At 27.7% G+C, this 12,046-nt stretch overlaps 4 protein-coding genes across 7 annotated transcripts; 2 read left to right on the top strand and 2 right to left on the bottom strand.

Annotated features, from left to right (window-relative positions):
* Positions 1–184: 184 nt before the first annotated feature.
* LOC408353 (proteasome subunit beta type-7) lies at positions 185–1,535 on the top strand. Its single transcript, XM_391905.7, has 4 exons — positions 185–345; positions 500–679; positions 791–1,106; positions 1,180–1,535. Exons 1-4 carry the CDS (start codon positions 284–286, stop codon positions 1,453–1,455), a joined length of 834 nt encoding a protein of 277 aa, XP_391905.2. The 5' UTR covers positions 185–283; the 3' UTR covers positions 1,456–1,535.
* LOC410324 (villin-like protein quail) lies at positions 1,279–7,305 on the bottom strand. 4 transcript variants are annotated; one of them, XM_006566340.3, is made up of 9 exons: positions 7,070–7,305; positions 4,948–5,057; positions 4,424–4,540; positions 3,920–4,260; positions 3,066–3,828; positions 2,803–2,989; positions 2,482–2,730; positions 2,092–2,388; positions 1,279–2,021 (listed from the first exon to the last, which is right to left on the bottom strand). In XM_006566340.3, the coding sequence occupies exons 3-9, from the start codon at positions 4,505–4,507 to the stop codon at positions 1,672–1,674; spliced, it is 2,271 nt and encodes a 756-aa protein (XP_006566403.2). In that variant the 5' UTR covers positions 4,508–4,540; positions 4,948–5,057; positions 7,070–7,305; the 3' UTR covers positions 1,279–1,671. The 4 variants fall into 4 exon arrangements, with proteins under 4 accessions (XP_006566403.2, XP_006566402.2, XP_393805.3 ...); XM_006566339.3 differs by having other exon boundaries at positions 4,948–5,040; XM_393805.7 differs by lacking the exon at positions 7,070–7,305 and adding an exon at positions 5,557–5,859 and having other exon boundaries at positions 4,948–5,040.
* A 1,601-nt stretch (positions 7,306–8,906) lies between these two features.
* LOC408352 (elongation factor Ts, mitochondrial) lies at positions 8,907–10,490 on the bottom strand. Its single transcript, XM_006566338.3, has 4 exons — positions 10,407–10,490; positions 9,876–10,031; positions 9,284–9,812; positions 8,907–9,192 (listed from the first exon to the last, which is right to left on the bottom strand). The coding sequence occupies exons 2-4, from the start codon at positions 10,029–10,031 to the stop codon at positions 8,969–8,971; spliced, it is 909 nt and encodes a 302-aa protein (XP_006566401.1). The 5' UTR covers positions 10,407–10,490; the 3' UTR covers positions 8,907–8,968.
* A 156-nt stretch (positions 10,491–10,646) lies between these two features.
* Positions 10,647–11,901, top strand: LOC102655353 (dynein heavy chain 7, axonemal-like). Its single transcript, XM_026443690.1, has 3 exons — positions 10,647–10,938; positions 11,050–11,371; positions 11,471–11,901. Exons 1-3 carry the CDS (start codon positions 10,703–10,705, stop codon positions 11,624–11,626), a joined length of 714 nt encoding a protein of 237 aa, XP_026299475.1. The 5' UTR covers positions 10,647–10,702; the 3' UTR covers positions 11,627–11,901.
* The last annotated feature ends 145 nt before the right edge of the window (positions 11,902–12,046 follow it).

Below are 12,046 nucleotides of genomic sequence, written 5' to 3'. Positions count from 1 at the left end.
CTTTTTAAATTTTTACAACTAAAACAACTTACATTTTTGTTTTAAATTTTATTTCATAAACATTTTCTTATATTTTATAATTATTAATTATATTTATTGATATCGTAAATTAATTGTATAAAAAAAATTACATGTATAAAATAGAAGAATATATATAAAAATATAGTACGAGTATTGTTTTTCCTCAAAACTGCCATCTACTGGTAAATGTCAACATTTACGAAATGCTTTTCATTATTCCGTTTCTTTTAATGGTGTTAGAAGTTTAAGTTTTTGGAATATCATGTCTTCGGTACTTGTACCTGAAATTCCTGCGCCCGGATTTTCTTTTGATCTTTGTCAACGGTAATCTATTATATTAAAGTTATAATGTTAATAAAATTTTTAATATTTGCATAAAAGTAAAAAAGTAAAAAGTAATTTTTGATACATATAACCTCATAGATTGATATTGCTGCGTCATTATTTAATAATACTTTTTCTTTTTAATTTCTTTTAGAAATAATTTTTTGATAAAGAAAGGATTTCAAGCACCTAGAGCTGTTAAAACAGGAACAACAATTGCTGGAGTTGTTTATAAAGATGGGGTTGTTCTTGGTGGTGATACAAGATCAACAGAAAATACTATAGTAGCTGATAAAAATTGTAGTAAAATCCATTATCTTGCTGAAAATATGTAGTGAGTATATTTTAAAAAATTAATATTTTTCATTATTCTATATATATAAATAATATTATTTATTATTATAATTTAATAATTAATAAAATAATCTAATAATTATTTTTTAAGTTGTTGTGGTGCTGGAACTGCTGCTGATACTGAAATGACAACTCAAATGATATCCAGTCAATTAGAATTACATCGTTTAAATACTAATCGTATGGTACCAGTTTGTACTGCAAATGCTATGATAAAGCAATTATTATTTCGTTATCAAGGTCATATTGGAGCAGCTTTAATATTAGGAGGTGTTGATTTAGATGGACCACATTTATATTGTATTTATCCTCATGGATCTTCAGATAGACATATGTATACTAGCATGGGTACAGGATCATTAGCTGCAATGGCTGTGTTTGAAAGTAGATGGAAACCTGATATGACAGTAAGAATGTTTTATATTTTTATATATTTATATATTTTGTATAAGTTTATATTTAATTTTAAAATATTTGTAGGAAGAGGAGGCTAAAGAATTGGTAGCAGATGCTATTCGTGCTGGTGTATTTAATGATTTAGCTTCTGGATCTAATGTAGATTTGTGTGTTATACGTAAAGGTTCTGTTGATTATTTACGACCTTATGATGTTGCTAATGTTAAAGGACAACGAAATATATCGTATCGATATAAGCGTGGTACTACTGCAGTACTTAATAAAACAGTTCATCCTATAATTATCGAAGGGGAAACTGTTCGTAGAATTGAAGTAGAACCAATGGATACTTCATCTTAAAATGTATATCAAACAATGTTAAATTTACATTTGGATATATATGAATTTTCAATAAAAAAGTCTTAATCAAAATACTTAAATATGAAATTGTATATTTTTTGAATTGATAAATTTAATTTCAAACATCAGAAATAAGTAAATATATATAAGGAATATTTTTTTTTATTTTGACTTTATATTAATCATGGTACAAAATCATAATAAAAATACGAAATTTTAAAAAAGTCCTGCCGATTGTTTTAGTCTTTGTCTTTTCCAAGTAGGAAGTTTTATAAATTCATTTGGTTCCATTTTAAAAATTGCAATAAAATTATCGAAAGTGAGATGCATTTCTTTATGAGCAACATCAACATCAGATGGTAAATTTTCCGGATCATCTTTCAGGATAGAAAGAGGATACTTCACATAATTATCAAAGTCGCTTGATGATTTTGTTAATGTTTGTATTTTCGGTAATAATTTTTTATCTTGTAAGAGTGTGCAAAATATTTCAAATGATTTGTATTCTCTTAATAAATTATAATTCCAATTATTGAATAGCCCAATAAATGTTGAAGGTTCCAATCCTGAAAAAAGTGAAATAAAATTTGTTTTTTCAAAGTAAATTTTTTTATTTTATAAATAAATTTATTATACCTTGTTTGATTATAGAAATTATTGTATTTCGATCTCGACCAGCAGGATGAGTGAACAAAAATACCTTTGCATCATGTACATATTCTTTTAATGATTTAGAAATAGAAGATTTTCCAATCCAAATCCATATTACATTTCCAGCATCTAACAACCAAACAGCTTCTGGAAGAAGACTACATTGACCAAATCCGAGAACTTCTTCACCAACAAATGTTTCAGTGTCTGTTAAACATTGGTATAAATGTTTTTCGAGTTCTTCTTCATCATTAATAACTTCTGTACCGTAAGTGCCTTTACCTTAAAAGTAAAATTTTTAAAAGAAATTAAAAAAATAAATATAAAAATATATTAAAATAATTAGAAATTGTGTTTAAGATCTTTTATTTTAACCTCCAAGTTCTGCCCAAAAATCATTATTTTCATTATTTTCAGTTATCAGAGGTGCATTTCTGGGTGCAAGACGTCTAGATGCTTGTCTAGCATCGCCAGTACTTTTACCACCACACCATACTACAGGTGAATTAGAAAACAGAATAAAAACTCCGCTAGAATCAAGGCTACTAGATCTAAGAGGACGCTCAACTGCTTTTGATGTGTATGAAGTAGATCCAAACACTCTAACAAGATATTTTTCTGGAGCTAAGAAATAAATGTTACATTAGGGAAAATTCAATTAGAACAAAATTGTAATTTATTTATTCTATCACTTACGAAAATCACGATGCCTTCCAGCTAGTATTTTTAATTTTCCATCATAAATTTGCAATAAATGAGGTGGTTCTCTTCCTTGATATGCTTTTACTAGCTGTCCACCAGTATCTTCTGCTAAACGACAAGCTACTTCTAAAACGGCTTCTCGATCTGCATTTATAGAATGAACTCCTTCCCAACAATAAATCTAGTAGTAGTAGTATTATATCATTTCAAATTTAATAATTATATAATATAACAATGGAAATATATTTTTAACATACGATTGTTCTACTCCTACGTCCTTGTCCATATTTGTAACACATTACGTAACAAGCTTCTGCATAGTATATTCCTTTATCGTCTATCTGAATCATTCCTTCCTTATGAGTTACTCTCCAAAGAGTTCTTTCACCAGATCCATCATCTACTAATTGACAAGCAGTTGCCATTTTAGGTCTTTCATTCATATAATCAGGATCAAAATTAGGTGGTAGAGTAAGCGGTCTTATTTTTGTCGAGCTCCATCCTCTAACAAGAACCTTCATTTCTGTTGGTTCATAAGTTTCAAGCGCTCTTCCAACTAATATACCGTTACTATAATTTTTTTTCTTTCCAAATCCACGTGCATTGCGGATCGTTTCTAATTTTTCTCGAGCATTCACATTACTTCCTACCCAGGCCCAAACACCAGCTTCACCTCGATCAATCAAATAAACAGCTTCTGATGTGAGATCTGATCGAAGAATCGGTCCAGATTTCAATTCCGCGACTTTATATTTACCAGATTGTTCACTGCATCTGTATAGTTTGACTGGACTTGGCATATTGATTCGGTAAAGGCGATCAGGTTTAACAACTCTTGTAGAAGGATCTAAAATACTAGCAAATAATTGTCTATCTTCTTCTAATAGAGTCTGTTCGTAACCATCATCAACAATAATGATACGACCATTATTATTTTTTTTTCTCATTTCTAGGATATTGACCGCATGTCGTTTATGCAATGGATCCGATGATGATCCCAGCCAAAGGAATACAATATTCCTGTATTTCATTATTTTTATATTATTATTATACCATGATAAAAATGATTAATAATAAAATTATTATAGAAAATTTTCAATTTTTTACGTACTGCGATAAAACGTCCACAATGATAACATCTCTTGAACTGAAGTAGTCCCAATGGACTTTCTCAAGTTCTGTTAAGATAGGAATTGTTATGCCAGTTACTCTGTGCAATCTACATGATGGTGTTTCGAAATGAAAATTTTCGATAATAAGATATTGGCGAAAATAAGCCAGAAATCTAGGACTTTCTCGTCCTTGTGCCTCTCTCGATAGAATTGTGGCAGACACTTGCGAGTCTAATTCGGCTGCTCGAAGGGCGGCTGCTCCAGAAATAGTTGAATCGCATGCAGATCCGATCCAAAAATGAATTACACGAATTATCGCAGTCGATTTTAATTCCTTGCTCTATATATAAATGATATAAAAATGTACTTTATAATTAAAAATATATTAATTTAATTTATTTGAAGAAATATTTTTTTTTTTTAAATATTAATACAATATTAAATATTTATACAATATTATTGTATAAAGAAAAAAGAAAATAATAATAGAGAAATAATCATACCGGCATTCCAGGATAAGGTAGTGGACCGTCTTTTGGCGATACTGCGTAAATAATATACGCCAATTCCGAAAGAAAATATCCCATATTATTTCCTGTAACGGCTGTGATTCGTAAACCCTGTTACACGGATATTAAATTTGTTATTTTGCACTTTTACTCTTTGTATTTTTCACGAAAAACATTCTAATTCAAAACGAGATGACTCTACAGAATATTAATTGTAAATTGAATATTTGAATTATTTTTGCTCGTATCAGAAGTGAAAAAAAAATTTCAATAGTTTTGAAACATGCATTTGGTGATAAAAAAGATGATACAAAGATTATTTTGATAATTTTTTTAAGATCATTAATTTTTTTTTACAAATTGTTTCGTTATTTTTTTTTTTTTTTTTTTTTTTGATATCAATAATTCAAAAATAATTTAGATATTCGATTTAAAATCAATAGCTTGTACATATGTATATATCTTTTTCTAATACAGCAAAATATAATAAATTATATTATTTTTTCTTTCTATGTTACCTCGATTTTCCAAATGCGAAACGTGCTGCTGTTCTTTGGAACATTCTTAAAGATTTCACCGTTAGAATCATCGGAACGGTAGCTTCTATCATCCTGCACACCATTGAAATCTTTAATGTTTAAAAAACAGTTTTATTTTCTAAATTTTATTTGAATAATTTACGGTAAATTCCTTTTTTTATTTGAATAAATTCCTAAATTTTATTTTATTTTATGTCGAGATATATATAATATGTATTTAATAACAGTTCAATAATTATATTGTATTATTATCGCAAATAATTATTAATTATTAATATTAATTTCAGAAATATTACGATAAAATAAATAATGTTTATGATATCAAATTGATGTCAATATAAATCAATGGACAAAAATTAGAAATAAAATCGATACGAAAAATTAATCAGTGAAATTATAATTTCGATAATTCTCAAGATTATAGTATAATTCTCTATAGTAATATCGATTTTTATTTCTTTTTCATTTTTTTATATTTTTAAAATATCATTTAGTCTAAAGCATTTAAATTATGGAAACAATGCATGTTATATTCTTTTCACATTTTTTTTTTACGATTATTTCTATTCTTTATCTTTAATTACACACCGGTTCTTCAATTTTTCCTGATAATTCTGACATTTGTCACTATCAATTTTTCAATTTTCGATCAATTTTATTTTTTATACTGCTTTTTTGATTTTTTGTGTGAATTATTATTATATATTTTAAATAGGTCAAACACTTTTTAACTAAATTGAGAATCGTGCATGAATTTTGCAACAGAGAAACGCGATCAGTGCTCGTACTGACGATTGCTGGCAGAAAACTGGGGTATGAGAACTCACGAGAGCGAAGTCCTCGGAAGGATTTAATCGCAGGTGATTCGTGTGTACGTTCGTATATACTACTATGTAAGCCACTTTGTGTTTATAATCACAATTGAACGATGTAAAGTAGTATAATTTGTAAAATAATTATCAGTTTTCAAAAATTAATTGTCAGATTTTTTTCACATAAATGTCGTTTTCAATAAAGCAAGATATAAGTACGAATAAGTGTTACAGAGAAACAGGAATATATTTGTTTCCGAAGAAAATTACATAAATAGCACAATTCGTATTGAAAGAATATCTATAATCTAATTTTAGTAATAAATTGATAACGCAAAGTATTAATAATTCACTTTCTTAAAAATATTCTTGAATTATAAAATTTTATATTGTTATTGAATTAATTTACAAAGTTTTTTCATTTGTCACAATTATTTTGATTTATTTATTTATTTTTTTTTTTATATAATTGTTTCGTTTTGATTTTTGCTGATTGCAATTGATCTGTTAATTGTACTATTTCTCTGTACTTTCCATAATACATATATATGTTGTCATTTCTTAGGTGTAATATATTTCAACATCGATGAGGTAACGACACGATGTTACCTCCGGCTTTCCGCTGATTGCCGTTAATGCGTGAATCTGTGTAGGTAATGCAAAGTGCAGCGCTCTCCGCATACAGAGGCATGTTATTGTCTTTACAAATGCATCTCCGCGCTCATTCATGCCCATACATACGCATATTATGAACAGTACGCGTGTACATATGTTGTTTGAGCTTCGTTTGCGACGATCATTTATGACAGGAAGTGGTGACTATACTTACCAAACGCCCACCAACCTGTGTATGTATATAATTGATTTCTCGCAGTTTTTACGTGATGAAATCAAAATTTCCAAATGTTTTAAATCGATGATGTTTTGTGAAATTTAAAATAATCTTTCTTTTCTTTTTTTACTTCATTACTGATTTGCGAAATTATAAAATACGATAGAATATTTATTAAATGTAATAATAATTTACATAGAAAGAATTGAAAGAATTGTAAGAATAAAAAAAAGAAATATGTAATATTTCATATTATCATTATGTATTAATAACTTAAAGATAACATATTATTTTGCAAAAATTAAGAAATATCGTTCCTGAATAAAGTTTATTTCCTTGGCAAAGAGAGAAACGATAATGAATGAATGGCCAATTATTCTTATCGTTCCATATCACGATTGTCCTGATTATTCTCGCAGCTTTGGTTTCATATAATTACGTTTCTCTATATACTCACCCGTCTAGAGAAATCCATCGTTCTTCTTTCCTTCTTTTCCCCTCACGTCATTTAAAGGAATGTATATTTGTGACGGTACGCGCGAAGAAGTAGGAGAGAAGGCGTTTACTGCGCGGTAACACCGTCTAACTGTACGTGAATACAACTGATACCATGCGTTTCTCACTAAAAAGAAACCGTACCGGTGCGGACTCGTCCGGAAGTCGGCCCGGAACCTCGACCGGCCAGCCGTGACCAACGGGTACTCGGTGGATGTGTTTCAGCCATGCGGGCATCGGTTCTATGGCAAACACATCTCATTCGTAGCGTACCTATGCTGTATTTTTCAAATATTATTCTGATATGAATTGAAGATTTCTTGTTTTAATTTTTTTTTTTTTCTAAATGATCTTAATTCAAATAACGAAGACAATTCCGATTATACTTTTCTCTTGTTTTAGGGAAGATTAAAATTATGGCTGAAAAAATTATGTTATATATTGCTATATTCTTTATATCTTTACGTGTATCGATTATTTAGTAAAAAAAAATAATTAAATTTCAATTTACAATTCATTATATCAATTAATGAAAACATTTATTATAATATAATTCATCGCCGTTTAATTCATTGAAGTTGCGTGAATGATCATGCGAAACTTCGTTCAAACTGTTGTTTTTCTACGTGTGGACAGAAATGGGATCGTCTGTCAGCCAATTTTAACGAGGCTACGAGAAATTTTTGAAGTTTATTTTATATGACGTGGTAAGAAGCTGATGGACTGGAGAAATGACGAGTCCGACCACTCCAGCGGTTTGTGACTGTTTCTCGTATATCGTGAATCCTTCAGTTCCATCGATAATAAATCGCGTCCTTTCTTTTATGAGTAGTTGAAAATTTTGCATGGGACGAGAGAAATTTTTTGTCGAAAACTATGAGCGATATATGTTTATCAGTGGCATTAGGATGTAATGTTTGCTCTCAAGGAGTACAGGTTTACACAGTTTAATCATTGTTGAAATATTTATTTGTAACGGAGTATAAATTATTAGTTTTTGAATGAAAATTAAAAGTTTTGGAATTAGGCGAATTTCGGCAGTTGTAAAGAGTCAAGGAGTTTTACATCGGCTCTCGAGCGTCTAGAATTAGAGGCAGAAATTGAATCTAGAAATGATACGATACCGCTACGTCGAACAAGTGATGCGCAAACTGAGCCGTCTGATGATACTGATCAAGATTTGTTCGGCTTGAATGCTAGAGATATGTTGCCTTATAGAAAAAATGTTCAGCATTCTGACATTTTGAATTTTCAAGTACGATGTCTAGACTTTAACATTTATTTATAAAATTATTCGCCAAAATTAGCGATACAGATGTGAATTTTAGGGTGTTATGCATTCGCCAGAAGATATTGCTCGTTATTGGAAGAAAGATTCACGAATGTGGCTTTGGAAATCTGTAAAGCTTATGCGAAGAAAGAATAAATTAAAATCATCTAATATGTGTGCGATAAATATAGAAAAGGAAGAAGAATAATAATTTGAATTATTATCTACAATTTCAAACATAAAATTCTTTACATTTGGACCGCTGTTTTAATCGTTTGTACTATTACTTTAAATTGATTACATTTTTTTATCAGTGTATATATTTTCTCTCTATATATATATTGAATAATAATTTTATTAATTAATTTTTATTTTATGGAATTTATATATAATTTCTCAACTATTTCATATATATATTTATATTTATAATAATTTATATAATGGAAAAATAATGCAATAATTTCGGTATTTTACTTACATAATAATACAAATAAGATGTTTATATATTTTTTAAAATAAAAATATAATATTTATATACAAAATTTATAAATGAAAATACATATTAAATATATTAAATGAATATTATTCATTTTAACCACAAGTTTCTATAGAATCTAATGATTGTCTATTTTCAAATGTTTCACCCATTTCAAAACGTACAAAATCCAAAATTTCAATTTGTTCATTTTGTAATAACTGCTGTATAGAAAGTGCAGGATTAAATAAAAATTCTTGATACAGCATAATAGTTTCATCATCTACGTTGTCTAAAGGTTCATCAATGGTTGGATCACCAACTTTTATTGGATTCATACCTAAATTAAAACACATATTACTATAAATATATTTTTTCATAAAAAAAAGGAGCATAACTTATGTTAATAATAAACATATGTTAATAATTACCAATAACATGTTGACAAAGTTGCATTCCCAGCATTTCCTTTTTTTTATCAGATTTTAAAGCCAGCAATGCTCCATATCTTCCAAAAGATGATGGTACTGGATTTACAGGAGTAGGATGTGTACAACCATATAGATGTACACCTGGTTGCACACTCATACATAATGCACGTCTTATATTGATGTTTTCTCCTATAAGCCCAATGGTTAAAGCAGAATGATCACTTAAACTTTTGCCATCTTCGGCGCATAGTTTATTTATCGATTCTGTACATAACATAGTTTTTTTGACCAATGAATCTTGATCAACTGTCATTCCATATTTTAACACAGTGGTAAGTATAATTTGTGCTAGATCATGGAATTTTTTATTCCTTGCTACAAAGTCTGTTTCACAATTTATCTCGACAAGTGCTCCATGATTTTTGTTAGTGATCATTGCTATTAATCCCTCAGAAGTTATTCTGGATTGTAATTTCAATGCTTTATTCCAACCTTGAGATTGTGCTTCCTTATTTAACCATTCTTCAGCCTATAACATTTAAAAAATTAACAATGTTCCTGTTATAGTTTTTATCGAATAATAGTATTTTACCTTTTCGATATCATTGTTATTTAGCTCTAGAGCCTTTTTACAATTTACAAATGCATATCCAGTTTTCTTACGCAATTTGCTTAATAATGTTTTTTTTGTTGAATAACATAATATATAATTTGTATGTATCGAACGAAAAAATTGATGTGAAATCATCTGAAACACGTCATATGTGTTATTTTATGTAGAAAAAGATTGAAAAAAATTTAACATTAATGAGACTTAACCTAAAAATGTTTCAATTTTATTTTGATTTATATTTTATTACAAATGCAAAAATATCATAAATAATCATATATAATTTTAAAAAATATTTTCATTTAAAATTTTTTATAAATTCTATAGAAACCAATCAATTTCGTTGCCTAGAAACTGCAGTCAATTGCAGTCAAGAGTATTGCCCTATTTGTAATCTAAAGATAAATGTATAAAAGAAGATTATTAAGCATTTTGTTTTAATATATCATATTGCATCATTATTATTGGAACTTTTAATAATTTGAAAAAAATATTATTTTGTAATATACTTACTTCGTATACGATTTAAAGATGAAAATGTAATTCAACTATCAAAATTGATTCCGAAAGTGGCGCCATCTGTATAATAATATATAATAATACGAAATTCAATTGCAAGGTAGTTAAAAATTAATAATAGTATTAATTTTTTTTTATTAATTTTTTCATTGTAATTATATTCAATCTTTGATTTATTTCTATGGAAATTTTAAAATGACACATTAGTTATACATATAATTTTATATATAATTTTTATTTTTAATATCATAATATTTTTTTCAATTCTTTTTCTTTCAAATAGCTTCAGCATGGAATGCGAATGTATCGATGTGGATACGTGCGAGGGTATTTCACAACCGGTGTTTAAAAAAAAACCTGTTAGAGATGTGCAAAAAATTTCAAAAGTAATTGATAAAATTGAGCCATTATTTGCTTTACCACCTGAATTAATGAAATGTAATAGATGTAAAGAAAAAAAGAAACGACTAGAGAAATTCGAACAAATTTATACAAAAAAAAGATTAAAAGTAGAAAATTTTCGAAGGTCGGTTAATTATTCGATCTTTTGTTAATTTTTTGTTAATTTTTTCTCGCAAAGGAAAATATTACGATAAGATATTAAACTAAAGTTTAAATTGATTATTATTATTTATAGATTGATGGTCAGTTTAATCGTTAAAACTGAATTACCAGAAATAGATATAGATTTAAATAATGATCAAGATATAAATCGATATTATAATTATATTTATAATGGCGTTAATACTTTTCACACGCAAATTCAAGACGAAATTATAGAGAAGATATTAGCTTTAGTTCCATACTATTTGAGAGATCGGTTCAATTATTATATGGAAGACTTGTTAATCGAAATTAAAGAAACGTATACAAGGAATATGAAGAAAGCGATAGTGGAGTACGCACTTCAAGATCCCATGGAATATTATTTAATAGAGGTTCGATTGAAATTATATTTTTGATTTAATTATATTTTTTTATAACTAAAGTTTCTCCATATTTTATATCGTTATTTTATACATATGTTTATTTCATAAAAGTATTTTTTGATTTAACAGGAAGAAACTAGAAAAAATTTGCTTCAAGTGATATATTTTTTAACTCGATTAAAAATTAATGTTCAAAAATTATGCGAATATTTACAAAATCAATTATTTCTGATAAATCCTTGTATGAAGATGACTTTAGATTTCTGGGTTCGCGATTTCAGGTAAGAAATTATTCATTTCTCGTATTATGATTTTGAAATGGAAATAAACTTTTTTTCAGCAACTTTCGATTGATCGATTTAAATACAATCATCGAGCACGAAGACAGTTGGGATTTGATGGAATTTAAAAGAATGATTAGTAAAGAAATAATAAAAAATAGAAATATATTAAAGGATGTTTGGTACGCTGGAATCCAGAATATATTCCTCATGGTAAAATTTTAACAATTATTATTTTTTGATTATATATATATATATATATTATTCTCATAAAATTTGTTAATGATTTATTTCTCAACAGAATAATATGAAAAGTTTGATTCCCAGTCCATTGAAACGTATACGATTCAAAAAATTCTACGAATGCATTGCTAAAATAATGGAACAGCAACTTTTGACAATGTGTATATCTACCTTGAAAGAT

The sequence above is a fragment of the Apis mellifera genome, linkage group LG11 (assembly GCF_003254395.2).
Source record: "Apis mellifera strain DH4 linkage group LG11, Amel_HAv3.1, whole genome shotgun sequence".
Lineage (NCBI taxonomy): Eukaryota > Metazoa > Arthropoda > Insecta > Hymenoptera > Apidae > Apis > Apis mellifera.
This window is presented reverse-complemented; position numbering and strand designations above follow the sequence as displayed.

What these genes read in the sequence shown, in the direction of transcription:
- LOC408353 (XM_391905.7), top strand. Translation starts at nt 284, where the DNA reads ATGTCTTCGGTACTTGTACCTGAAATTCCTGCGCCCGGATTTTCTTTT. An exon ending in TCTTTTGATCTTTGTCAACG is followed by an intron (nt 346 to 499) that starts GTAATCTATTAT and finishes AATTTCTTTTAG; the next exon opens with AAATAATTTTTTGATAAAGA. An exon ending in GATGGAAACCTGATATGACA is followed by an intron (nt 1,107 to 1,179) that starts GTAAGAATGTTT and finishes AAATATTTGTAG; the next exon opens with GAAGAGGAGGCTAAAGAATT.
- LOC410324 (XM_393805.7), bottom strand. Translation starts at nt 5,589, where the DNA reads ATGTCAGAATTATCAGGAAAAATTGAAGAACCG. An exon ending in TGGAAGGCATCGTGATTTTC is followed by an intron (nt 2,731 to 2,802) that starts GTAAGTGATAGA and finishes TTTATTTCTTAG; the next exon opens with CTCCAGAAAAATATCTTGTT. An exon ending in TTTTTGGGCAGAACTTGGAG is followed by an intron (nt 2,389 to 2,481) that starts GTTAAAATAAAA and finishes TTTACTTTTAAG; the next exon opens with GTAAAGGCACTTACGGTACA.
- LOC408352 (XM_006566338.3), bottom strand. Translation starts at nt 10,031, where the DNA reads ATGATTTCACATCAATTTTTTCGTTCGATACATACAAATTATATATTA. An exon ending in ATAACAATGATATCGAAAAG is followed by an intron (nt 9,813 to 9,875) that starts GTAAAATACTAT and finishes TAAATGTTATAG; the next exon opens with GCTGAAGAATGGTTAAATAA. An exon ending in ACTTTGTCAACATGTTATTG is followed by an intron (nt 9,193 to 9,283) that starts GTAATTATTAAC and finishes GTTTTAATTTAG; the next exon opens with GTATGAATCCAATAAAAGTT.
- LOC102655353 (XM_026443690.1), top strand. Translation starts at nt 10,703, where the DNA reads ATGGAATGCGAATGTATCGATGTGGATACGTGCGAGGGTATTTCACAA. An exon ending in AAAGTAGAAAATTTTCGAAG is followed by an intron (nt 10,939 to 11,049) that starts GTCGGTTAATTA and finishes TATTATTTATAG; the next exon opens with ATTGATGGTCAGTTTAATCG. An exon ending in TTCGATTGAAATTATATTTT is followed by an intron (nt 11,372 to 11,470) that starts TGATTTAATTAT and finishes TTGATTTAACAG; the next exon opens with GAAGAAACTAGAAAAAATTT.